The sequence below is a fragment of the Rhinopithecus bieti genome, unplaced genomic scaffold (assembly GCF_001698545.2).
Source record: "Rhinopithecus bieti isolate Rb0 unplaced genomic scaffold, ASM169854v2 scaffold_23816, whole genome shotgun sequence".
NCBI lineage: Eukaryota > Metazoa > Chordata > Mammalia > Primates > Cercopithecidae > Rhinopithecus > Rhinopithecus bieti.
Genome location: NW_016811019.1, coordinates 1,130,198 through 1,153,873, shown reverse-complemented (window position 1 = coordinate 1,153,873; position 23,676 = coordinate 1,130,198). Strand labels below are relative to the sequence as shown.

Genomic DNA, 23,676 nt, shown 5'->3' with positions numbered 1-23,676 from the left:
AGTGTGTGTTTGACACTGACAGCACGTCTTTATTTGGAGCAGTCACCCTGCATGTGTGCAGTGGTCACAGGTTGCTAAGGGCTACTCTATTGACAATGCAGGTATAGAGGGTGGCAAAGGGGTGTATCCCATCCATAAGACCCGAATTCCTCCGTTTATCAGGACTTTTCTCAGGACAAAAAAGATTTTACCCTCCCTCCTCTCAAAAAAAAGAGGATTCTGTGGTCGAATACGTGTTGGGAACTCTGAGCTCATCAAATTTTTCTGTAGCACAGAGTTTCTCACTGCCTAATAAGCTCATGTGCACTGGGGCCCTGCGAGCGAGATACACAGTCTGCTTCATTGTCTGGATTCATCTGACTGCACAGGACAGGAGTGTCAGGAGCCTATTTTGACATTTGCTGGACTGGGGAGCAGAGAGCCGGGCAGCCGGCAGAGGCACAAGACAGAAGGAAACATCAAGAAGAGGAGAGGCGCAGGGGCTGAGAGAGGCAGACTCGAGCCTCCAAAAAGGCCTCTCATCCAAGGCACCCGTGCTGTGGGCCGGCAGAGGAGGGTGCAAGCTCAGAAGGGGTCGCTGAACTTGGCAATGCCGAGGTCATCGTTACCTTCCCAAGAGCAGTGTCAGGGGCGGTGGGGCAGAAACCAGAATCCCGAGTGGAGATGTGACAGGGAGAGCTGGCGAGAGTTGGCCATGGGTGTAAACCCCTCCAGTGACATTTGCCAGTGAGACCAAAGAAAGGCGGTGCTGAGGAGGGGGCAGGGTTGGAGGAAGGGTGCTTGTTGGTTGGTTTCAAACAGTGGGGTAAGAGGGACACTTTGCAAAGTTTATAGGCTGAGAAGGAAACGGTGAAGAGTGAACATAGAAGCTCGAAGGAAAGGGAGGGGCCCTGGAGGAGAGGCCAGTTACAGACTAGCTTTAGAAAGAAACAGGACCCTTCCTTCCCTGACTCAGGAAGGACACACAGGGACAAGTGGACAGACAGAGAGGAGGAAGAGGGGCCTTGTGTCTTTACTTTTACCCTGACATCAGAGGTAAGAACGTCTGAAAGTGAGGGTAGGAGTTGGGTTGGAAACTTAAACAGAGGGTAAAAATTTAAGAGCAGGCCAGGCACGGTGGCTCATGCCTGTAAATCCCAGCAGTTCAGGAGGCCGAGATGGGCAGAGCACTTGAGGCCAGTAGTTCAAGACCAGCCTGGCCAACATGGCGAAACCCCGTCTCTACTAAAAATACAAAAATTAGCTGGGCGTGGTGGCGGGCACCTGTAGTCCCAGCTACTCGGAGACTGAGGCAGGAGAATCGTTCAAACCCGGGAGGCGGAGGCTGTAGTGAGCCGAGATCAGACCACTGCACTCCAGCCTGGGCCACACAGTGAGACTGTCTCAAAAAAAAAAAAGTCGAAGAGCCATCGTGATGAAATGCAAAAGGGTCAGCTAGGCATGGCATGCCAGGGTGTCCCCACAGTATCCTGCTAAAGCTAATGCAATGTATAGTCCAGCTTTAGAAACAAATATCTGAGGTTCTTCCTATTATTCCAAGGTATGATTCCAGATAGAGGGGCCGGTACTTGTGGTTTTTAATGTAAATCATTGTTTCCCAAGTATGATAGTTGTATCCTCATGGTACTCAACGCAGTGGTACACAAAATGGACCTGTTTTATTTGAATGATTACATATTTGCTTTAATGATTATTAGAAGAAACATAATGAGCACATTTAACTTCAAACATGAATACGTTTAGAGAAAAATATTAAGTAAATAATAATAGAGATGGAATGTGGATGTGGCAAAAGTCTTGAAAGCAGAACATGAAGTTTGTAAGACACTGGTGTGGGAGGTGGGGCAACCTTGGAAACTGGCCTGAGTTCCCTCCATCAATCACCTGGCCACACCGAGTAGCACCACTGGATCATATCAGTATCAGAGCCATTTCGCCAGGAGTCTGGTCACCAAGCCTCTCCTCCCTGCTCCACAGCCTCATCAAGCAGACGTTTGGATTAGCCTGTGTTTAACACTCAGTCACTCTGCAGTTTCCCCTGGCAGAAGATAATAAAATACTGTCCCCCTAAAAGCTTAACAATTTTGAACATGACAGTGGCATTATGATTTATTTCTCTTTCTTTTCTTTTTCGTTTCTTTTTCTTCCTTTCCCCTTTCCTTTCCTTTTCTTTCCCTCCCTCCCTTCCCTTCCCTTCTTTCTTTCCTTCCTCCCCTCCCCTCCCCTTCCCTTTCCCCTTACATTCACTTTTTCCTTTCTTTCCCCTGTTCCTTTCTTTTCTTTTTTTTTTTGAAACGGTCTCACTCGGTTATCTAGCCTAGAGTACAGTGGTGCAGTCACGGCTCACTGCAAACTTGAACTCTCAGACTCAAGCACTCCTCCCAGCCTTTGCCTCCCAAGTAGCTGGGACTACAGGCACGTGGCACCGCACCTGGCTTTTTTTTTTTTTTTTTTTTTGGTAGAGACAAGAGTCTCACTTTGTTGCCCAGGCTGGTCTTCACCTCCTAGGCACGAGTGATCCTCCCGCCTCAGACTCCCACAGTGCTGGGATTACAGGCATCACATCCAGTCTATGATTTCTTTTTAGAAACACCAAACATAACCTGTCCTATTATTTCTTGTTGTTGTTCTCTGTGGGAGTAATTTCTTTAAAGCTGTTGGCAACATCTGTAGGATATAGAAAAGCTGTCTTCCTTAGAACTGTCTGTAAGCCCAGATCCATACAAAATATATGCAAATGCAAAGGAAATTAGAAAGAGCAACACACCCTGCTGGATGCACAGTGTCCTGGCAGGTGCAGGGGTGCGCCTTCCCTCTGCTGCCCTTCCTAATTGCCTTCGCTACAGAAGGTCTTCCCTACTTCATTCGTCTCTTTCCCAGTTTTCCGACACAAGCACTTGCTGCCTCATGTTGTAGCTTGCTGGGTACCTACATGCTGTCAACCTAAATGAAGACAGAGAGGGAGACTCTAAGATAAACTGATGTTCATTTAGAATAGTTATTGCACTGGGCGCGGGGCTTATGCCTGTAATCCCAGCACTTTGGGAGGCCAAAGTGGGCGGATCACGAGGTCAGGAGATCCAGACCAGCCTGGCCAATATGGTGAAACCCCGTCTCTACTAAAAATACAAAAATTAGCTGGGCATGGTGGTGTGCGCCTGTAATCCCAGCCACTCAGGAGGCTGAGGCAGAAGAATCACTTGAACCCGGAAGTCGGAGGTTGCAGTGAGCCGAGATTGTAACACTGTACTCCAGCCTGGGTGACAGAGCAAGAGCTCTGTCCCCCCCGCCCCCCCCCCCCAATAGGTTATTGCAAGTGGGGGAAAATGCATGGCCACAGGTTGCATATTCAGGGAGGAGGTAAAGGAAGGACAAAAACTTTTTTTTTTTTTTTTTTGGAGATGGAGTCCTTGGGCACCGTCCCAACCCCCAGGGGCTGGAGTGCAGTGGGCGCCATCCTCGGGCCTCAACTGGGGCAAGGCTTGCCCTCCCGGGTTTTGCTATTCTCCCTGGCCTCACCTCCCGGAGGTAGGCTGGGGACTACAGAGCGCCCCGCCCCCAACCCTTAGGCCCGGGGCTAGTTTTTGGGTTATTTAGTAAGAGACGGGTTTCACCGTGTTAGCGGGATGTCGGATTCTCCTGACCCTCGTGGATCCACCCTCTCGGCCTTTTCCCAAAAGTGCTGGGATTACAGGCTTGAGCCACCGCGCCTGGCCAACAAAACTTTTTAAAGGAAAAATGAAGAGGATCACATAATTTTATATATATATATATAAAATTATCCTTGGCCGTGAGAATCAATAAGGGTGGCACCAGTCCGAGGTTGGACAGGCAGTTGCTGGGCAGATAACCTTTGCAGGACTAGGTTTTTGTGTAAGGTCACCATGGCCTTCATGCAAGTTTGTGGTTTTGCAGTCTTTTGTGATAGTTCTAGTTATCAAGCATTCATGGATGAGAACTCTCTCTTCATGACCTTCCCTGGCCCTTTGTCAGGATTTTTAACACAAGTGACTCCATTTTGATTCTGACAACTTCCACTACTTTTGCTTTTTTTTTTCTAAGAAGGGTATCCTGAGGTATTTCACAACATCACTGTGTATAGACAAGCCCTCAGCCACTTGTTAAGTGACTCTGGAATTATGTCACTTCATAGTTTGACATCTAGTTCAGCTCTGATGTGCCTGTAAATTGATCCAAAGTGAATGCAGTACCTCTCACCCTGATGCGAGGCTGCTTGTGGCTTTCCTGTCATTTGTGGCTGGATATCGGCAGTGTCCCAGGAGTTATTTGTTCTAGTGAGAGGAGGCAGTGGTCTTCTGGGAATTACCGGGATCTGGGAATTACAGGTGTTATAACCTTAGAACTTTCCTTTGAGAAATCTGGAGACATGTTTCTCATTTCTTTACCAGTAGCTCACCGTGAGAAATCTATTTTACATTTCGAACACATATACAACTAAACATTTCACAAGATTTACGAAAGCCATATGCATGGTAATTTCTGTTTATTTATTTTTTAATGCTGGGCCTGACCAGCATTTTAAAAACCAAAATGATATAATGACCCAGTAATGGCTTATGACCTGCAGTTTGGAGTGGTCTGAAGCATCTGATTCATTTAATCATTTCAGTAACTTCGAAAAATGTCTTGAGATGGTGAGATTCTTCACATGCTCTGCACAGTTCTGAAAAGAAATTAGGAGCACATTGAAACGTTACAGACATTGCTGATTTGCCGCTTTGGAGCTGTGAGTGCCGGCTCATTAATGCCAACTCTCCGCTTACGCACGCCGCTCTGCAGAAGTTAGCAGCGCTCTTTTTAAGGCTGCGTCATTCTTTCAAAGCAGCATTTGTAAACCCAGCATGTCTGCTGACAAATGTCTGTTTTCTACAAAGTTGACTAAAGTAATATTTTAAACTACCCTGTTTTTTCCACAGGGTGTGCTGATCTGCAAACCCTGGACACAATGCAGCCAATTGAGAGGAAAAGACAGGGCTATATTCACGAGCTGATTCAGACCGAAGAGCGGTACATGGCGGACCTTCAGCTCGTCGTCGAGGTGAGGAGGCCGCTGCTGGCTTGCTCTCGGGGTATCTGCTGTCTCCCACGAGAGATGGTGGGAACCAGACTCAGGGCTGCTTCCACGCAGAGGCAAAGCAAGGCAGCACTTTTGATGTGTGAATTCACAAATAGGGACGGAAGCTCTCACACCCTCCAAATGCCATCTCTGCCTGCCGGATAATGCTTCAAATTGAAAGTCTCTAATGAGCTCTTCCCCTCAGATGAGGTCACTCAGAGTGAAGTGGGAGAACAAGAGGGCATTCGCATGGCTTCGCCGGATGTGGCAGGAGCCCCATCAAGGAAGGACGGGGATAGAGTGGATGGGAAGGGCCTACGGCAGACCATAGCTTCCTCGGATATTTGCCTAATATCTGTTTTAACATCTGACATGTTCGTAAACTGGTATCTCTGGAGGAACTGTGAAACGGTGAAAGTGTTCACCTCATGTTTGTATCGTTTGGAAAACCCAATGGGAGCATACTGTAAAATAGTTCCCAAATATCATAGAGCTACTGTTTGTTTATACCAGTGACCTCTATGCTGGTAACAGCTATCCTTATTCAACTAGCACTTTAAAATGATTTGTGCTTCAGTGAACAAAATAAGACTTTCTATTTCTTTTATACCTTCGTTCCCATGCCTTTCAGTTCCCAGTATACAGACCCTCAGGTGAGAAGACCAGTTAAATTAACAAACCACCTGAAAAGAACAGGCGCCCCCCACCCCCACATACCCAACGGGTGCAACGTATACCTGGCCATGCCTTTCATAGCAGAATGGAGCAGAGGCTGCATCCTTCTGCGTCTGTTCCCCAGCAAGCCCTGCCCTGGATTCACTCTCCACCTTAAACACAGGCCTAATGCCTGGGATATCCAGACATGGAATACTTGTTCCCTCCCATGCGAACTATATGGCATTTCTCAGTTGGTGGTATCTGTCTTCCCCACAAGCCTGTGGCTCCCTGAGAGCAGAGACTGTGCAGCCTCCATCCTGTGTTCCCACAACTTATCCTGGCCCTTGCTCGGCCTTTCCGTAAGCAGTCAGTGAGTTGGGTGTGTTTATGTCTGCACCTCTCTGGCCAGGACAGATGGCCTAGAAGAAAAGCCCATCACTTTGACCCCCTGCAAGGATCAGCCCTGCTGCTGGTCAGATTCCAATCCTAAGGGACTGTAAGTAGGTGTGGCGGTCTCCCTAACACTAGGACAGAGGTGAGCAGGCGCTGGGTGCTTGCCCCTTACTCTGAGGAGTGAAGCGTCAGGTCCGGGTCCGGGATTCAGGGCGAAAAGCGCCGTTCACAGGTGAGGACTTCTTATGACCATCCTCACGAAGGTTCCCAGAGGCCTGACCATCTTATTCCCATCTGTTTACCTCACCAAGCCCGGCACAAAGCAGCTACATGGATGGCTAGAGGGGCATGAACGAATCAGCGAATAAACAAACAGATGGACAGCCAGACACTTCTCTGTCCCTCCACAGCAGCCTCTGAGCAGGCCGGCCGTCTTTCCAGGGCTGCTCTCACAGGAGTGGCCTGGTGTCTCCAGTGTGATTTGGAACTGTAAAACTCTCTTTAGAGAGTGCCCAGCACTTTTACTTGAATTCTGTGAATCCATGTTCAACTCAAATCAGTAAACATGAATTACAAACCACGATGTGCAAAGGGCTATGCCAGAGAACAGAGATGAAAGACAGTTCTTGTCCCCCAGGAGGTCAGAGTCCTGGCAGATGGAGAGAGGTACAGTGGGGCCAGCAAGGCTGAAACCGGGGTGTAGTGACCACCCCAGCCAGGAAGGAATTCCCAGTTACGCTTTGGACAAGGACAAGTTTGCTCCTCCAGGAGGAGGAAACAGAAGTGGGACGGCATGTATGGAGGGATTCAGGGGCCTACAGGCCATCCAGGGTGACTGGAGTGTGAAGTTGCTGAGGGCCAGGCTGGTGAGGTCGGCAGGGGGCAGGTCTCATAGGCCCTGGAACCTCCAGGAGGAGTCTGCGTCTCAGCACACGGCCAGTGGAGAGCTTTGCGCGATTCTAATAGAGAGCAGCATGTCGTGGGCATTTTGGGAAGATGACATAGGAGAAGAGTGTCTCAGATAACTTCTCTATTTCCTTAAGGTGTTTACAGTCATTCATTCCCTAGGAATCTCAGTTATGCAGTAGAAACTTAGATTTAGAATCAAAAAGAGTTGAATTGTGGTTCTCAGTCTTTGTGACCTTGAGCAAGTCTCATTCTGAGCCTTTACTTCTTCATGGGTCAACTGGGAATAGTAACACCTGACTCGGTGTCACCTCTATCACCCGTGAAGCTAATTGAGAACCCTGCAAACACACACGCATGCGTGTACACACACACAAGCATCTGCGTATCTGTACATATCAGTGCTTTGTAAATCCTCAAGTGCCATGTAATACAGATGTAGAGTATTATTATTTCTTCCTCAGGAGCCAACTTCTGAAACCCACATCTGCTTAGAGTTATGTTAGGGGTGGCATAAGTTGTTACTCTGGTTCTCCCGTTGAATGTCTCATCAATTGTTGTCTAGAACTCTGAGATGCTCCACCTAACAATGGCCTGCTTTCTCAATTCTGCAAGCTCATACAGTGCATAGGTGTTTATGCCTTTGGCTCTATTTCACCTTCATAACATCCCTAAGAGAGAAATCTGACAATCTCCTCTTAACCAGGAGATTACTAGATTCAGTCCTTGGAATCAGCCTTGATAGGAGCTACGCTAGCAAAAAGAAAGAACATTATGCAATATAAAATGTGTCATAAGTATACTTACTTGGATGATTAGCTTCAGTTTATGAAGACACTATTTGATCTGACTAGCTTCAGTTTATGAAGACACAGTTTGATCTGATTAGATTCAGTTTATGAAGACACTGTTTGATTTAGACCACACGTAGGCTGTGTATCCACACTTAAGCTAACTAGTTTTTCTATGTTTTGACTTTAGGTTTTTCAGAAACGCATGGCAGAGTCAGGCTTTCTCACTGAAGGGGAGATGGCCCTGATTTTTGTTAACTGGAAAGAGCTCATCATGTCCAACACGAAGCTGCTGAAGTGAGTCCTGAGCATCACCGGTCATTGCCGCTGACCCCAAAGGCCCCAGACTGAGACTCACACAAAACCCTCTGCAGTGGCTTCTTAGCAAAGGAACTTCAGCCGCTCCCTCAGGCTTGTTATTTTATTATCATTTGATGAAATGTCCTGTGACTGTAAGATACATAAGTATTGAAGAAAGTAAAGAAATATAACAAAATATTTTGGTAAAGAAAAGATTAAATCATTACACCACATATCAATCTATGATTCCAAGATATAAGATGTCCTTGACCCTGGCAGGGCAGAAGAGTCAGAGGAGAGCTGCAGCTCGCAGTGCAGGTAAAACTGCCTAGTTTGGTGGTCTCCTAAGTCTCCATCCCCATGTAGGTTCTGTTGTTGGGGTGACTGTCCATCCTTCGTGGCTGTGAGGACAGGCCCCCAAGAGAGGATGAGCAGTCCCAGCTTCCCTCGGAGATAGTGCCCCTCTGCCTCCACCCCCGGCCCCTGCGGCTCCTGCTCCCTTTTTTCTCTTACAGACTGAAAATTTCCTTCATGGTTCAACTGAGAACAAGTTAGAATCTTTTAAAAGAAACTTTGCAAGAAGCTAAGGTGAAACCAAAACAATTCTAAAGGCCTTGAAACACCCAAGTGTATTTTTTTTTTTTTTTTGAGATGGGGTCTCGCTCTGTCTCCCAGGCTGGAGTGCAGTGACACGATCTCAGCTCACTGCAACCTCCACCTCCCGGGTTCACGCCATTCTCCTGCCTCAGCCTCCCGAGTAGCTGGGACCACAGGCGCCCGCCACCACGCCTGGCTAATTTTTTGTATTTTAGTAGAGACGGGGTTTCACCGTGTCAGCCAGGATGGTCTCAATCTCCTGACCCCGTGATCCACCTGCCTCGGCCTCCCAAAGTGCTGGGATTACAGGCGTGAGCCACCATGCCCAGCCACCCAAGTGTATGTTTTTAAATTTTATTTTATTTTATTATTTTAGAGGCAAGCTCTCACTCTGTCACCCAGACTGCAGTGCAGTGGCGTGATCATAGCTCATTGCACTCTTGAACTCCTGGGCTTAATCGATTCTCCCACCTTAGCCTCTGGAATAGCTGGAACTATAGGTGTGCACCACCATGCCCAGCTAATTTTTCATTTTTTGTAGAGACAGGGTCTCACTATGTTTCCCCAGGCTGGTCTCGAACTCCTGGGCTCAAGCAATCTTCTTGCCTTGGCCTCCCAAAATGCTGGGATTAGAGGCGTGAGCCACAGTGCCCGGCCCACACAAGTGTATGGACTTTATTTACTTTTTTTTTCTTTGCTAACATCACACCCAGGTTGGCTTGACCAGCAAAGCTTTTGGCCCAGGCTATCTCCTCTTCCTCTCGACTTTTCCTTCCCAGTGCCAGAGGTTCTCAGGTAACTCACTGGTTATCCTTACCATTGCTCTGCCATCTGCCATGGGATTCATCCTTCAATTAGCTGAGACATTCACTTAGAAACACAGAATGAGAGCGTGTTCTTTGCAGGGCTTTGCGGGTGCGGAAGAAGACCGGGGGCGAGAAGATGCCCGTGCAGATGGTTGGGGACATCCTGGCAGCTGAGCTGTCCCACATGCAGGCCTACATCAGGTTCTGCAGCTGCCAGCTTAATGGAGCAGCTCTGCTACAGCAGAAGACAGATGAAGACACAGACTTCAAAGAATTTTTAAAGGTAATTCCACTCTGGGCCTTGCATGGCAGGCTCCTTCTGAGGCCGGGGGCAACAGCACACAATAGCCCAGCCGGGAATCCCGGCAATGGAGAAGGGCATCCGCATCAAAGGAAACACCAGGACGGCAGATAATTTTCCCATTGTTTTGTGTCGCCTTTTTGTAGACCTGATTTCTTCCTGGCACTGGGACCATAACTTTTTCCCCATCTAATAACAGAGTGTTTTTTTTTTTAAGCACACTTACTTATCAGCTACTGTATACTCCCAAGAAACACCTGGAATGTCACTTTCTTAATTTTGTAAATTGCATTCATTTAATACCTATCTTATTCCAGAAAGAGTATAAAATAGCTTACTTTTTTTCTTTTTTTTTTTTTTGAAACAGAATCTCGCTCTGTTGCCCAGGCTGGAGTGCAGTGGTGTGATCTTGGCTCACTGCAACCTCTGCCTCCCGGGTTCAAGAGATTCTCCTACCTCAGCCTCCAGAGTAGCTGGGATTATAGGCATGTGCCACTATGCCTGGCTACTTTTTGTATTTTTAGTAGAGATGGGTTTTCACCATGTTGGCCAGGTTGATTTCGAACTCCTGACCTCGGGTGATCTGCCCACCTTGGCCTCCCAAAGTGCTGGGATTACAGGTGTAAGCTACCGTACCCGGCCCTAAAATAGCTTACTCAAACGTATAAAATGCAACAAGATAAAATTTAAAATAACTAGATGAATAAACTGGGACAAAAGGAAATGAGAATAGGAAACAGGAATTAGGGTAATATATAAAATGCGTATCTGTGATCCTGTACATATACCAGAAGTGTGCACAGATGTCATCAAAGCTTCCAGAAACTGATGAGCAGAAGAAGAAAGGATCGGTTCCATGATGCCACGTCACAAGTTAAACATGAAAAGTAAAGTTACAGCTGTACTCAGAGAGAAACACTGTGTATAATGTAATGAGTCAACAACATCCTTTGTACAAGTTATCACAATAGAAAGTCACATTTTGATAAGTCATTTGCATTAATGTTGTTCAGTAGTAGAAACTATTATTATAGCTGTTAAAATGGTAAGGAAATAGAAAGTAAAATCTGTTTTCTGGCTTTTTTTCATATTTCCTGTTGGGTTTTTTTGTTCATGAAATACTGCATATTGGGATCTATTAAACAGCCATATCAGTACTTAAGGGAGAGAGTACATAATTTAAACATTTTCACTGTCACAAAAGAATAGAAAATAAGAATAAACTATAAAGATGTTTAGGCAGAAAATAGAAATTCCAAAAGGAAAATGGAGGAAATAATAAAGATAAAAAGCACAAATTATATCAATATATCCAAGAACTGGTATGTTGAAGAGAAGTAATAAAATATAACTGAGGAATCTAATAGAAAAAGGAAAAAACACAAGTAACAGTCAGAATGGATGTGAGGAGATCTCTTAAATTAAAGCGCATGTAATTCCAAAAGACATGCTAACAAATGTGAAAACATGAACAAAATGTGTCATTTTCTATTAAAACTTGAAAACTGGCTCAATAAGAATAGAAAATCTTTTAAAAATAGAAAATCTTACTATTAAGATACTATTAACCAAGGAGAAAATTGAGAAACTTACCCCAAAAAGGAGCTGGGTTCACTTGATGGATTTAACACTGAATTCTTTCCAACTCTAAAAGAATAGATTATTCTATATTATACAAACTGTTACAGATCACAGGAAAAAGTAGAGAGGTCATGTAGTTCATTCTATAAAACAAAAGTAGCCATGATTCCAGGCCTGTTTAAGTTAAAACCCACTATCTTTTACAAATACAGCTGTTAAACTCTTAAAGTAAGAGTTCATAAAATTAAGCATTACACGAAAAGAAGAGTCTATCATAACCAAATAGGATTATCCCAGGAGGCTATAGCATACCATGCTTAGAACAAGACAGGCTCTAATTGTGTGACCAGAGGCAATTTATTTAACATGTAGGAGCCTTCAGTCCCCTCATCTATAAAAGGAGATTATCATACAATACTTTTAAAGGACTTTAACTCAGATACCAACACATTATTATTAGCATTCAATAAATGATTATCGTATTTTTCCTTATGATCTCAGGGATGCAAAAATGATTCAATATAAGGCACTGAGGACAGAGCCCTTCAATTTGTGGTAAGGGTAGGAGGCGGGGAGTTGCCTCGAAATGAACTGGAAGAAACATGGACACCAAGATCATAGACTTAAACGTTCATCAGAATAATGAGATAAACTGAGAATTGTTAGTATATGTGCACGTTTTAAAACAATAATGATGTAAATAGGATTTCAGTGTCATCACAATTGTAACAATAGTAAAAATAAATAAAAATACTGCCTCATAATGAAAGGCCTGCCATAGCTTACCTTAAAAAGCAAAATCTAGCAATAAGCTGTGTTCTAAAATGTTACTTTTAAAAGACTCAGAAAAATATGAAAATAAGCACGAAGATGCTTGTGACAGCAACATATACAGATATGGCCAAAACAAAAGGGGGCAGTTTAAATATCCAGTCGTGGGGCAATGACTAGGTAGGTTACAGCGAGTGTACTTTTCCGCCATTAAAAGCTGCCATCCCAGAGCAGCAGCCGCTCTCTCTGGGCGGTGTACCAGTGCTAGAGGTAGAGGCAAGTAAGATGTGGGCCCTGGGCCTGGCGTTCAGTCGGGTGTGGAATAGAGACACTGAAACACCATGCCTCTCCCTGTATCACCTGGTGCACATGTGGTGTGGCCAGGGAGGGTCCTGGAAAGGAGGGAAGGTGTCCCAGGGGAGAGCCTGGACAAGGGGAAGCAGGACTTGAGTCTTGAGGGTCGAGTGTGAATCAGCCCCGAGAAGACAGGGCGGGGACAGTCCCAGCATAGGCTCTCACATTCGTGAGAAAGCTGAGAAGCATCCGCTGGGCTTGGCACGTGAGGTGAGATATTCCTACTGTGAACCCAATAGGTATCATTTTAGATCCTGAGTTATTAAAAGAAAGTTGAAGGCCCTCACTTTACGACAGTGCAAAGTATCAGTGTAGCAAAATTACAGTTCTATGTTGTGAATATATACATGTTTTAAAATAAAAATAAAACATGCACCTAAAAAAATTATAAAACAGTAAGACAAGGAGAAACATAAATAAATAAAAGAAATGTGAAATCTAAAAGGTGATCAAAGACCAATGCTTCCTGTGGTCAGAGCTGTGATTTCCTCACGAGCCTCGCTGTTGTTTTGCAGAAGCTGGCATCTGACCCGCGGTGTAAAGGAATGCCCCTCTCCAGCTTCCTGCTGAAACCCATGCAGAGGATCACCCGCTACCCACTGCTCATCAGAAGCGTGAGTGTGCAGGCCGGGCGGTGGGGTCTGAGGAACAGGACGCGCTGAGGTCCACAGAGGCCAGATCCTCAGGGAGCCTCTGACCATGCCACCTTACCCTGCACACAGTGTGACGCCGCAAAAGCGATCCCACTGTCCTGGGGACCAGACGCCTGTGTGTGTGTGTGTGTGTGTGTGCGCACAGAAACACGCCGAATCCTTGAAGTGGGCAAATGAGAGAGGAATCCAGTGTCACTTGGGTAACCTGTCATCCGCCTTCCAAGAAACTCCCCAGCATCTCAAAGTCATAAGTGTACTTGTCCAGGCAGGGAAAGGCCCCTCCAGGTCTCCAGTTTTGGAGCCCATCTGGAACCCAGAGAGAGACCAGAGCAACCTTAGACTCCCGTCTTTCCTCTGAGATCTGCCTCCATCCACCCCTGAACACCTTTCCTAGATGTCCCAGGAGGCTCCACTTGGCACGTCCTAAACAGAGTTCATTTGTGTCCCTCACTGTATTCGGCTTTGACATTCCTTCAAAATTCCTTCCGGCTTTCTTTTCCATAAGCAATATGGCCCTCTTGAGCCCATAAGCCTTCTAAGGAACAGGCAGACTTTACAAAAGATTATGCCACAATTAACCATTGATTACAGTAACTTACAAAGAAAAACAGCAGGCATGTGATAAGCCTGTTACTTCTATTGATGATTCCTTGACTTTTGGTCTGTTAGCTTCCTCAACATAGACCTCATGTGATAGATGCCTGTACTAAACCATATGCAGGTTCACAGCCCCTTCATTGAAATACTTGGGGCCAGATGTGTTTCAGAATTCGGAATGTAGTTCAAATACCATATAATATATGACTCCTCAATTGAGCCTTAGGGCAGCACTTATAACCAGACACACTAATATTCCTACAGTGAAACATAGGAACAATCACTGTAAGTAGAATAAGTAAATATATCTCTTCTGTTTAGGTTAGATTTTGCCACCAAATAGATACTGAGTAAAACCTTTAGGCTCTCAGGCTTTTCTGCATTTTAGAATTGTAAACGAAGGACTGTGGACTCATCCGACTAGAGTGAGAGAGTCCAGACAGGGGGCGTCTGGTGATGGCCCGTAATTTCTGGAGGGACCACACGCGTTTGTGTTCTGGCCTCTACCCATTCACAGTTGCAGCATGTGTCGTTTGAAATCGCTTCAGAATGAACAGAATGCATTTCTTCCACATGCTGACAATGTGATTTTATTGTATTTTTCCTGTGGCAGGGGAGTCATTGCTTTCATCAGGTATTTTCAAAAGGATCAGTGACCCCCAAATTGTTATGAACCATTGTTATTCAGCAAGTTCACGCTTACCACAGCTGCAGCCAGTTTACTCTGGAGGGCTCGCCCTTACATGGCTTAAATTTCGGGAGGAGTAGGGCGGCTCCCGCCTATTACCAGGAGCCAGTCAGAGAGCAACCAGAGACCCACACAGTTCAGAGCCTTGATCCGTTTAGCACTGTCACCTTGTCGCAGCAGCGTTACCTGTCCCTGTGTCCTCACGAACGTGTGGGAGTACGAGTTTCTCAAGGGCGGAAAGTGTCGTCTTGTTCCCCACCGCACTTCAGGGCATGGAAGCAGCCCATAACGGGGGGTTGGCGGAGCGGTCCAGCTAGGGTCCCGGTGGGCGGGTGAGAGACGCAGGGCAGCTCCTCCCACGTGACGCTGCCCACTCTCTTCCAGATTCTGGAGAACACCCCGGAGAGCCACGCGGACCATTCCTCCCTAAAGCAGGCCCTCGAGCGGGCAGAGGAGCTGTGCTCTCAAGTGAATGAGGGAGTTCGGGAGAAGGAAAACTCGGACCGACTGGAGTGGATCCAGGCGCACGTGCAGTGCGAAAGCCTCGCGGAGGTCAGGCCTGTGCGGTTAAGCCGTGCGCCCCCAGGGAGGCTGTGGGCGGGGAACCAGCTCCGAGCCTTCCCTCGCATGGACAGTCTCCACCTCAGGCAGACTGCGTGGACTCACCACCCTGCCCCTGCAAAGGCTCTTTTTTTTTTTTCTTTCTTTTTTTTGAGACGGAGTCTCATTCTGTCGCCCAGGCTGGAGTGCAGTGGCGAGATCATCTCGGCTCACTGCAAGCTTCGCTTCTCCAGCCTCCATCTCCCGAGTAGCTGGGACTACAGGCATCTGCCACGATGCCCAGATAATTTTTGTATTTTTAGTTGAGCTGCGGTTTCACTATGTTGCCCAGGCTAGTCTTGAACTCCTGGCCTCAATTGATCCTCCCGCCTCGGTCTCCCACAGTGCTGGGATTGCAGGCATGAAGGGCATTCTCCTTTCTCCTAAGGAGAGAAGACTGGGATGTTTTGTTTTGAGTTATTTGAATTCAGCTGGTAGAATCAGTGTTCTGTGGCTGGAAGTAATGATTCTCACTGGGCCAGTTTGAACTCTGAAGAGTAATGTATTTGAGGATCTTTCATGCAAGGTGAATGATTCTAGCTACACTCCCACCTAGAAAACTCCACTACAGTATCCTCAGGCCCAGGGCCCTGGCCTCAGGGGCACTGGATGGTTTGTGCCGGGATTTAAAAAGTGAAATTTTCTTTCTCTTTAAGCAACTTATTTTCAACTCTCTCACCAACTGCCTGGGGCCCCGGAAGCTCTTGCACAGTGGAAAATTATACAAGACCAAGAGCAACAAGGAACTGCACGGATTCCTCTTCAATGACTTCCTGCTTCTTACCTACATGGTCAAGCAGTTTGCTGTTTCCTCTGGCTCTGAGAAACTTTTCAGCTCGAAGTCCAATGCTCAATTCAAAATGTATAAAACGGTGAGTATCACACGTCTGGAGGTAGCATCAGGGGCCTAATGAGGTGTCACCTCTATCTTAAGGGCCTTCCTGGCAGACCCTGAGCTGACCTTACAGGACCCTCCTCACCTGGTTCCAGATGGCTCCTGCTTCCTTTGCTGCTTCCCACACATTCGGGCCCCATGCGGCTGGGCTCTCCCCACCCGCTGCTGGCCATCAGCCAGACTCCAGCTGAGATTCTGGCTTCACGTGACACCTGGGCTCACCGCTGTCCGCATTCAGCACTGGGTCTCTGTAAGTCGAGCCCCAGCACAGCACCAGCGTTGGTAGCAGAGAGAGCTTTTTGCACCAGCCGTCGTGGGCGCTCGGAGCTCCTGTCCCCAGTCCCAACACCTAACCCACCTCGATGGTGACTTTTCCAGAAATGGAGGCTTCATTCTTACAAATGGAGGTTTCATTTGTTCTGTGGAGAAGACCTTTGACACTAGACCCCTTTCTCCTTCTCAGCAAGGCTCTTCAGAGCAAACAATTCTCTCTGGTCATAGGCGGGTGGAGTGTTCTGGTCCATCTCACAGCCTATGTTTTGGCCCTAATTCTTTCAGCCCATTTTCCTGAATGAAGTCTTGGTGAAACTGCCCACAGACCCTTCCAGCGATGAGCCTGTCTTCCACATTTCCCACATTGATCGGGTCTACACCCTCCGAACAGACAACATTAATGAGAGGTCAGTCCTGACCATGTGTGGCCTGCCTTGAACTCTGGGAGAAGGCCTGGACGTCTCCCTCTGCCTAAACCTATCTCCAGCTGTGCTCAAGCCCCACTAATTCTGTATCCTGAACCTCTCCTAACACGTCCCCTCTGCTCCGGTCCCACGGTAGGCCTTTGTCACCGCAGCTGCCTCCTAACATGCTTCCCGGCTTCTCTCCCCACACCACTCAGCAGCCTTCCCAAATGGCAGATTGGCACCTCAGGCCCTGCTACAGTCCCTGCAGGGGCTGCCTGCAGGTGACAACCCACTGTGCTTTGCTGGTTTCCGAGGCCTCCTTGGGCCACAGGTCTCAGCTGCCAGCCCTCCACCTGCAGCTCTTCGCCCCCCAGGCGCCCTCGTGTGGGTCCCATCCCCGCTGTTCCCAGCTTCCTTCAGCCTGCAGCTCCAACAGCGCCTTTGGGGCGCCCACCCGGGAGGTGCTGCTGCTCCTCTGTGTGTGCTAGAACCCCTCATGCCAAGTGTCATCCGTGGGGCCAATGCATTGTCTGTCTCCCGGTCCCAGCGCCTTGCGAGTGCCTGGCATTTTGTGGTCAGTCAAGAAGGGGCATTAGCAGCTCTCAGCTGGATCCTCCATTAGCATAAGCATCTTTCGGTTGACTAATATCAGGTCTTTGATAGGAAACTTGTGAAAGCTGAGGTTAGCAAAAGACTGAAGAACATGTGCAGAGCTCTGGGGCTCCGGGCTGACCTGTGAGGGTGGGATGCCGCCAACGACTGCCCCTGCTTCTCCCGCAGGACCGCCTGGGTGCAGAAGATCAAGGCGGCGTCTGAGCAATACATCGACACCGAGAAGAAGAAGCGCGAGAAAGCTTACCAAGGTATCGGGGTGCCTGGAGGGTGGGACGCAGCCCCCAGGGGCCCTAGGGATGCCGGCCACTGCTCCTGCAGTCAGGCTGATGACATGGGGACAGGCCTGAAAGACCAGACCTGCTGCGGGATCAGACCAGAAAGCCCTCCCCTCTTGAAGCTGCCACTGCAAACCTCCCTGGGGCCCCTGCCCACACAGACACAGGCTGGCAGTGCCAGCTCCGGGACCTCCCCCTCCACTGTACCTTCTCCACTCCTTTCTCTCCATGACTCACCTCACCTCTGCTTGGGCTGTGTTGCTCCATTACATGCTGCTCCTGTGGTCTGTCTCCCTTCAGCTCCTGAGCAGCCCCTGCTCCTCCTCACCCTCTTCCAGGGCCTGCCATCCACCCTCTCCCTTTGCAGCCAGGGGGCCTAGACCCTAAGTCTGCCCTCTCCCCATCCTTCTGCCCCTGCTTCCTCTCCCTTCTCACCTCACCAGAATTCAGTCCACGTCCTGTCCCCACCAGTGACACCAGTGGCCTAGTTAGTGCTCAGTTCACTTTCCCTGCCCCAGCTCCCTGCACTGATGGCAGTCACTGAGGCTCTGCCTTCCCTCTGGACCCCATGGCCGCCTTCCCAGCTCTTCTTCCACCCTTGCCCAGGCCTCTCCCCCGCCTCTGTAGCTCTCTCCCTTGGGGACCCCACCGACCCCCAGCTTCAGGGTCAGGCTGGCCACACTCCTCCAAGCCCGGGCCTCTGAACAGCGCCCTCCAGAGAGCCACCTGCCCCATTGCTCCCGCATCACACGACTTTTCCCAGGGGACCACCAGCCTCCCTCCAGCAGCAGCTCCTCCTCCTGGGAGCCTCTGTGGAACGTAGTGTGGTCCCCAGCCACCCAGGCCCCTCCCTGGCGCCTCACACCTGGTCAGCTGCGCTGCAGTCCTCCTCCCTCGCAACTTTCCCATCACCCTGCTTTCCTGTCCCCGTGTCACAGGCCCCCAGTCTCCCACCCAGGCTGCAGCACAAGGCTCTCTTCCTCTCTGCCACCCATCCTCTTCATTTCTGGAGTATTCTTTTTTCCAGAGCTGCTCTTAGTGCACCTCTTCCTGCTGAAGTATCTTCCCTATTGCCTCCCAAATTAAGGACACATTTCTTATCCCGCACTCAGGCCCCATCCCCAGCTCTTTGCTGTGCCCGGCCCATCCAGCTGCCTAGTTGGGCAGCCCATCGTTGCCCTGCCTGGCCTTCCTATGTGTGCTCACCCTCCAGCTGAAGTGCTCTGCCCCCACCTTAAAATCTTCCCATTCTTCGAGGCCCACGTCAAACACAGCCTCCTCCATGACACCTTCCCTCTTGCCCTAGCCAGCGTGACTTCTACCTGGAGCCCCCACTGTCCTGAGGCTGCGATCATCCTCTGGCTCTCCTCCTCTGTTGCCTCTGCTTACGCCCCCTCAGTCCCTGCTTTTCTCACTTAATGGCCATAAGCTCCTCAAGGCAACTCCCCCCGCACCGGGTCCGGAGGGTGACTTATGCCGGTGGGGCTCCAGCTTTGTTGCATTGGCGGTGTCCTCTCTGTTCATGGCACAGATCACTCACCTGCTCAGTGGAGCCGCAGTGGTCTCTGTAAAGCACCTGCCACCCTACCCCGCCCCACCGTGGGCCTCCGACCAGCACTCCCACATTCTTCTCCAGCCTCCACATGAATGCCAGGCCCCAACCTCCCTGCTGCATCTCCAGCTGTGCCAGGCCCGCCTGTGGCCTCCACCCCACGGGGTGGGGAGGGTTGTGCTCTGAGCCAGCTGCACCTCCACCTTCCTCCCCACCCGGCCCCCCATGCAGCCTGTCCTCCTGCCCGGGCCTCCCGCCAGCTTCCTGGCTGCTCTAGTTGCAGCTCTTTACGTTTTTTTATTCAGGTTTCCCCTATTTTGTTATATACTCCTAAAAGGTATGTTTAAAACAGCTTTTGCTAATTGAATGTTATTTTAATGGTACTTTAAAAGCTTGCTGTTGAAAAATCAATGATTCATACGCATATAATGATCTCTTAATTGGCCAAAGATGTCAATCCAGTTTTTCTGCCTGAGGTCTGCTTCCCATCAGCATCTGCATATGTTGCTGTGCCTCGTCCGTGTGTTCAGTCCTTTCCACATTTGTCGATTACTTTGTGCCAGGCTCTGTGCTAGGCTTAACTGGGCCTAGACTTTGGTATCTGATGTTTAAATTTTGACCCTGCCATTTAGCAGCTCTGAGTGGATCACACTACAGTTCTTTCTAAGCCTCAGTGTTTCTCATCAGTAAAATAGGGAGCTACGTTATCAGGTAATTATGCAGTTTAAATAATATAACTTACATAAGTCTAGCACATGCCTAACACAAAGTAAGTATCCAATAAATATTAGCTTCTATTAAGTGCTGCACAAATACCCTGTATTATTTTATTAATACTACTATTTGCTGGGCACTTGAGGGGTTAATACAAAGATGTTCGAAACACTCCATGCTCTACCCTGGCTCCTGTCTGGCAGAGAAGACAGACATTATACAGGATTTCAGACCCAGCAGGCTGTGGGCTGCTCATAAGCCAGGGATACTGGATGCAGAGGAGGGAAGGGATCTGGGAGGTAGATGTGGGATCAGACCTGCATCTTGAAGGATGAGTAGGATGCTGATGGGCAGAGACAGCAGGCAGGGCAGAAATAGCAAGCAGGGCCTTTCTAGCAGGCGACACAGCCTTGGGAGAGGCACAGGGCAGCCAGATGCTGGGCTGTTGGGCCCAGGGCAGTGGTAGATGGGGACAGGGAGTCAGTAGTGTTATGGCTGGTTGGAAAGACAGTGAGGGTCTGCATCCTTGGAGAAGAGATGAACGAGACTTGTCTTCCTCTTTTGTAGCCCGCTCCCAAAAGACTTCAGGCATTGGGCGCCTGATGGTGCATGTCATTGAAGCTACAGAATTAAAAGCCTGCAAACCAAATGGTAAATCCTGCTTTCATTCCTTCAACAGACATGGTAACTGCCCTGCCGCAGTTTTTGCTGATGACTTTTTGAGACAGTCTCGGTCACCCAGGCTGGAGTGCAGTGGCCCAATCTCAGCTCACTGCAACCTCTGCCTCCGGGGTTCAAGTGATTCTCAAGGCTTAGCCTCCCGAGTAGCTGGGATTACAGGTGCGCACCACCATGCCTGGCAAATTTTTGTACTTTTAGTAGAGACGGGGTTTCACCATGTTGGCCAGGCTGGTCTCGAACTCCTGACCTCAAGTGATCCAACCACCTCGGCCTCCCAAAGTGCTGGGATGACAGCACTTTGTCATTGACAAAGTGCCACTGCGCCCGGCCACTGATGACACTTCTGAACATTGAGTAAAGGAATGCTTTCTAATAGTGTGTCCAGTGCCACTAAAATGCACATATTGGACCAATATTCTTTTTTTTTTTTTTTTTGAGACGGAGTCTTGCTCTGTCGCCCAGGCTGAGTGCAGTGCCGGATCTCAGGCTCACTGCAAGCTCCGGCCCCCGGGTTTACGCCATTCTCCTGCCTCAGCCTCCCAAAGTAGCTGGGACTCAGGCGCCCGCCACCTCGCCCGGCATAGTTTTTTGTATTTTTTAGTAGGAGACGGGGTTTCACCATAGTAGCGAGGATGGTCTTCGATCGGCCTGACCTCGTGATCCGCCCGTCTCGGCCTCCCAAAGTGCTGGGATTACAGGCTTGAGCCACCGCGCCCGGCCGGGACCAATATTCTTATCACTGTTTTCCCAGTAAGTGCCAGTGCCCGCCTTCCCTAGTGTGTCTGCGCCGAGGAAGCATGCAGCAGGTTGCACTGACACTCGCCCAGGCTTGCTCCGTGGGGAGCGGTCCTGGCGGTGGAGCTCTCGGCCACTCCCCAGGTAATGCTGCTGTCAGCACTGGGAACTTGGAGACCCTGTTACTAGACCACAGGGATACGGTGCCCCAGGCAGCGGCTCCTGCTGCCATGGTCTCAAGTGACCCGTTATCTAGGATCCTGCTTCTGCTCAGGGAGGGCACTATCAGTCACTTCGTTTTACCTGCATGCACCACATGTGTCTGTGGTTTGCTTTTGTTCAGGGAAGAGCAACCCATACTGTGAAATCAGCATGGGCTCCCAGAGCTACACCACCAGGACCATCCAGGACACACTCAATCCCAAGTGGAATTTTAACTGCCAGTTCTTCATTAAGGATCTGTACCAAGATGTGCTGTGTCTCACCCTGTTTGACAGAGACCAGTTTTCACCAGATGGTAAGTGTCGCTCAGCCAGGGGATCTAAAGGCTTTCTAGTTTCCTAGATCCTGGAGTCCTGATCCAGGGGCCTCAGCTGTGTGCAGACCCCTTGCCACTTTGGGGAAGTGACACAGGCCTGTGTCATCTCGCTTTGGCAGCAGGTGGGTGGCCTTCCTCAGGGGAGGGGGTGGCCTCAGATAGTTTCAGGCCTTTGACCCGTCACTCCCTACACACACGATGCGAACACCACTCCTGGAGCCTTCTCAGAATGGAGACTTGAATCCCACATGGCAGCTTCTCACACATAAACCTGCCACCATTCCCCACACACCCATTCACGATATTCAACAGCCATGAACCAGAAGAAGTTCCTTGTTTCGGATGTGAAGGTTTTATGAATCCTACTTCAGACACTCTTACGGATGTAGCTCTTTAATGATTTTATAAAGAAGAAAGACATCTGACTCTATGTTTATTCACCAGATTTCCTGGGTCGTACTGAAATTCCAGTGGCAAAAATTCGAACAGAACAGGAAAGCAAAGGCCCTGTGACCCGCCGACTGCTGCTGCACGAGGTCCCCACCGGGGAGGTCTGGGTCCGCTTTGACTTGCAGCTTTTTGAGCAAAAAACTCTCCTGTAGGGGTTCTAAAGAACAGCACCAGTGGGACAGCCCACAAGGCTGGGGCTGGAGAACGAGAGACTGCGCTCTCTCAGGGCTGAGGGAGCACCATGCAGCTTCACCCCTCACAAAGCCATGCACGCTGGGGGCTCTGTTTTCCTGCACACTAAATAGCTAGCAATCTATGCAAACACCTTTCCTAAAAAGAAACCAAACCCCATAGTACAGTGCCTTGTCCTAGTGTTCACATGTTCAGCTGTGTTTAGATGCCAAGGTTTCCATTTTCAGGGCTATAAAAAGTATTACATGGAAATGAGGCATCAGACCACCAGACGTTACCGCTCGGTTGAATGTGTCCACCATGGAGTGGTTTGGTGATGCTGTAACCATTCCACGCCAGTGACCTCTGCTGGGTCACAGCCACTCAGGAGGGGAAGGGTCAGGATGAGAGGCTACAGCCTCGACGCTTGCACAGCCTGATACTGAAATAGCGTCTACTCGTGCACTGAATAAAAACAGAAACTTGATCATTTTATTCCTGATTAGATTTTATCACTCTCTGCTAAGACAATATAGTCTGGAGTATAAGTGGGAAAGCTTGATTTAAATACTGTGAACTCTAATAATGTGGAAAATATTTTTCAACTTTAATTTTCTGAAGTATAAATTATTTATGTAAATTCATTGTTTTTGCATTTCATAGGACATGCATCTTTAAGCTTTATCATTGCCAATATGTACAGAAAGAATAAAGACATATGTTTATGGATGGAACTTCTGTCAAAGTCTGACTGATTTACTTTCTATATGAAAGCTTCTTTTTTTCTTTTTAATTTTCTCAGCCAGATGAAAGGCTCTTAAAAGGTACCTTCAGAAGTTGCCTATAATGAAACCAAGTTTCCTTCCTGGTACGTGGGAAAAACCAAGGACAGAGTGAGGATGAGGTCAGGAGACCCAGCACCTCATCTTGACTCTGCCACTAATTTGCTCTGTGACTTTGGTGAATCTACCTTGTCTTTCGGGTGCTGGGTTTCTTTAATGGGTGAAATGGATGATCTCAGTGGGAGCCACTGACCCTCTGCGTCCTTCAGCTTGCCTCATTGAGTGATAACCTCAGGGTTACTTACAGTAAAGAAATGCACAAAGGTCTTAGACACTAAACCCCCTGATTAATTAGTAAAAACTGGGAAAAGATCTGTCCTTTTGTTGTTGTTTTGAGACAGAGTCTCGCTCTGTCACCCAGGCTGGAGTGCAGTGGTGCGATCTCGGCTCACTGCAACCTCCGCCTCATGGGTTCAAGCAATTCTGCTGCCTCAGCCTCCCAAATAGCTAGGACTA

General features: G+C 48.6%; 1 protein-coding gene and 1 long non-coding RNA gene across 2 annotated transcripts in view; one reads left to right on the top strand and one right to left on the bottom strand.

Annotated features, from left to right (window-relative positions):
- Window positions 1-23,112, top strand: part of ITSN2 (intersectin 2) — a 152,851-nt gene extending 129,739 nt beyond the window's left edge. The window contains 11 exon segments of the mRNA XM_017893367.1: window positions 4,938-5,059; window positions 8,015-8,121; window positions 9,627-9,810; window positions 13,050-13,148; window positions 14,857-15,024; window positions 15,729-15,944; window positions 16,526-16,647; window positions 17,428-17,510; window positions 20,371-20,454; window positions 21,563-21,736; window positions 22,202-23,112. Of these exon segments, the coding sequence (XP_017748856.1) occupies window positions 4,938-5,059; window positions 8,015-8,121; window positions 9,627-9,810; window positions 13,050-13,148; window positions 14,857-15,024; window positions 15,729-15,944; window positions 16,526-16,647; window positions 17,428-17,510; window positions 20,371-20,454; window positions 21,563-21,736; window positions 22,202-22,359 (1,517 nt within the window). The 3' untranslated portion in view covers window positions 22,360-23,112.
- Window positions 4,519-11,986, bottom strand: LOC108543044 (uncharacterized). Its single transcript, XR_001889438.1, has 2 exons — window positions 11,422-11,986; window positions 4,519-4,684 (listed from the first exon to the last, which is right to left on the bottom strand). It is a non-coding gene; the product is annotated as an uncharacterized LOC108543044 (long non-coding RNA).
- Window positions 23,113-23,676: the final 564 nt, after the last annotated feature.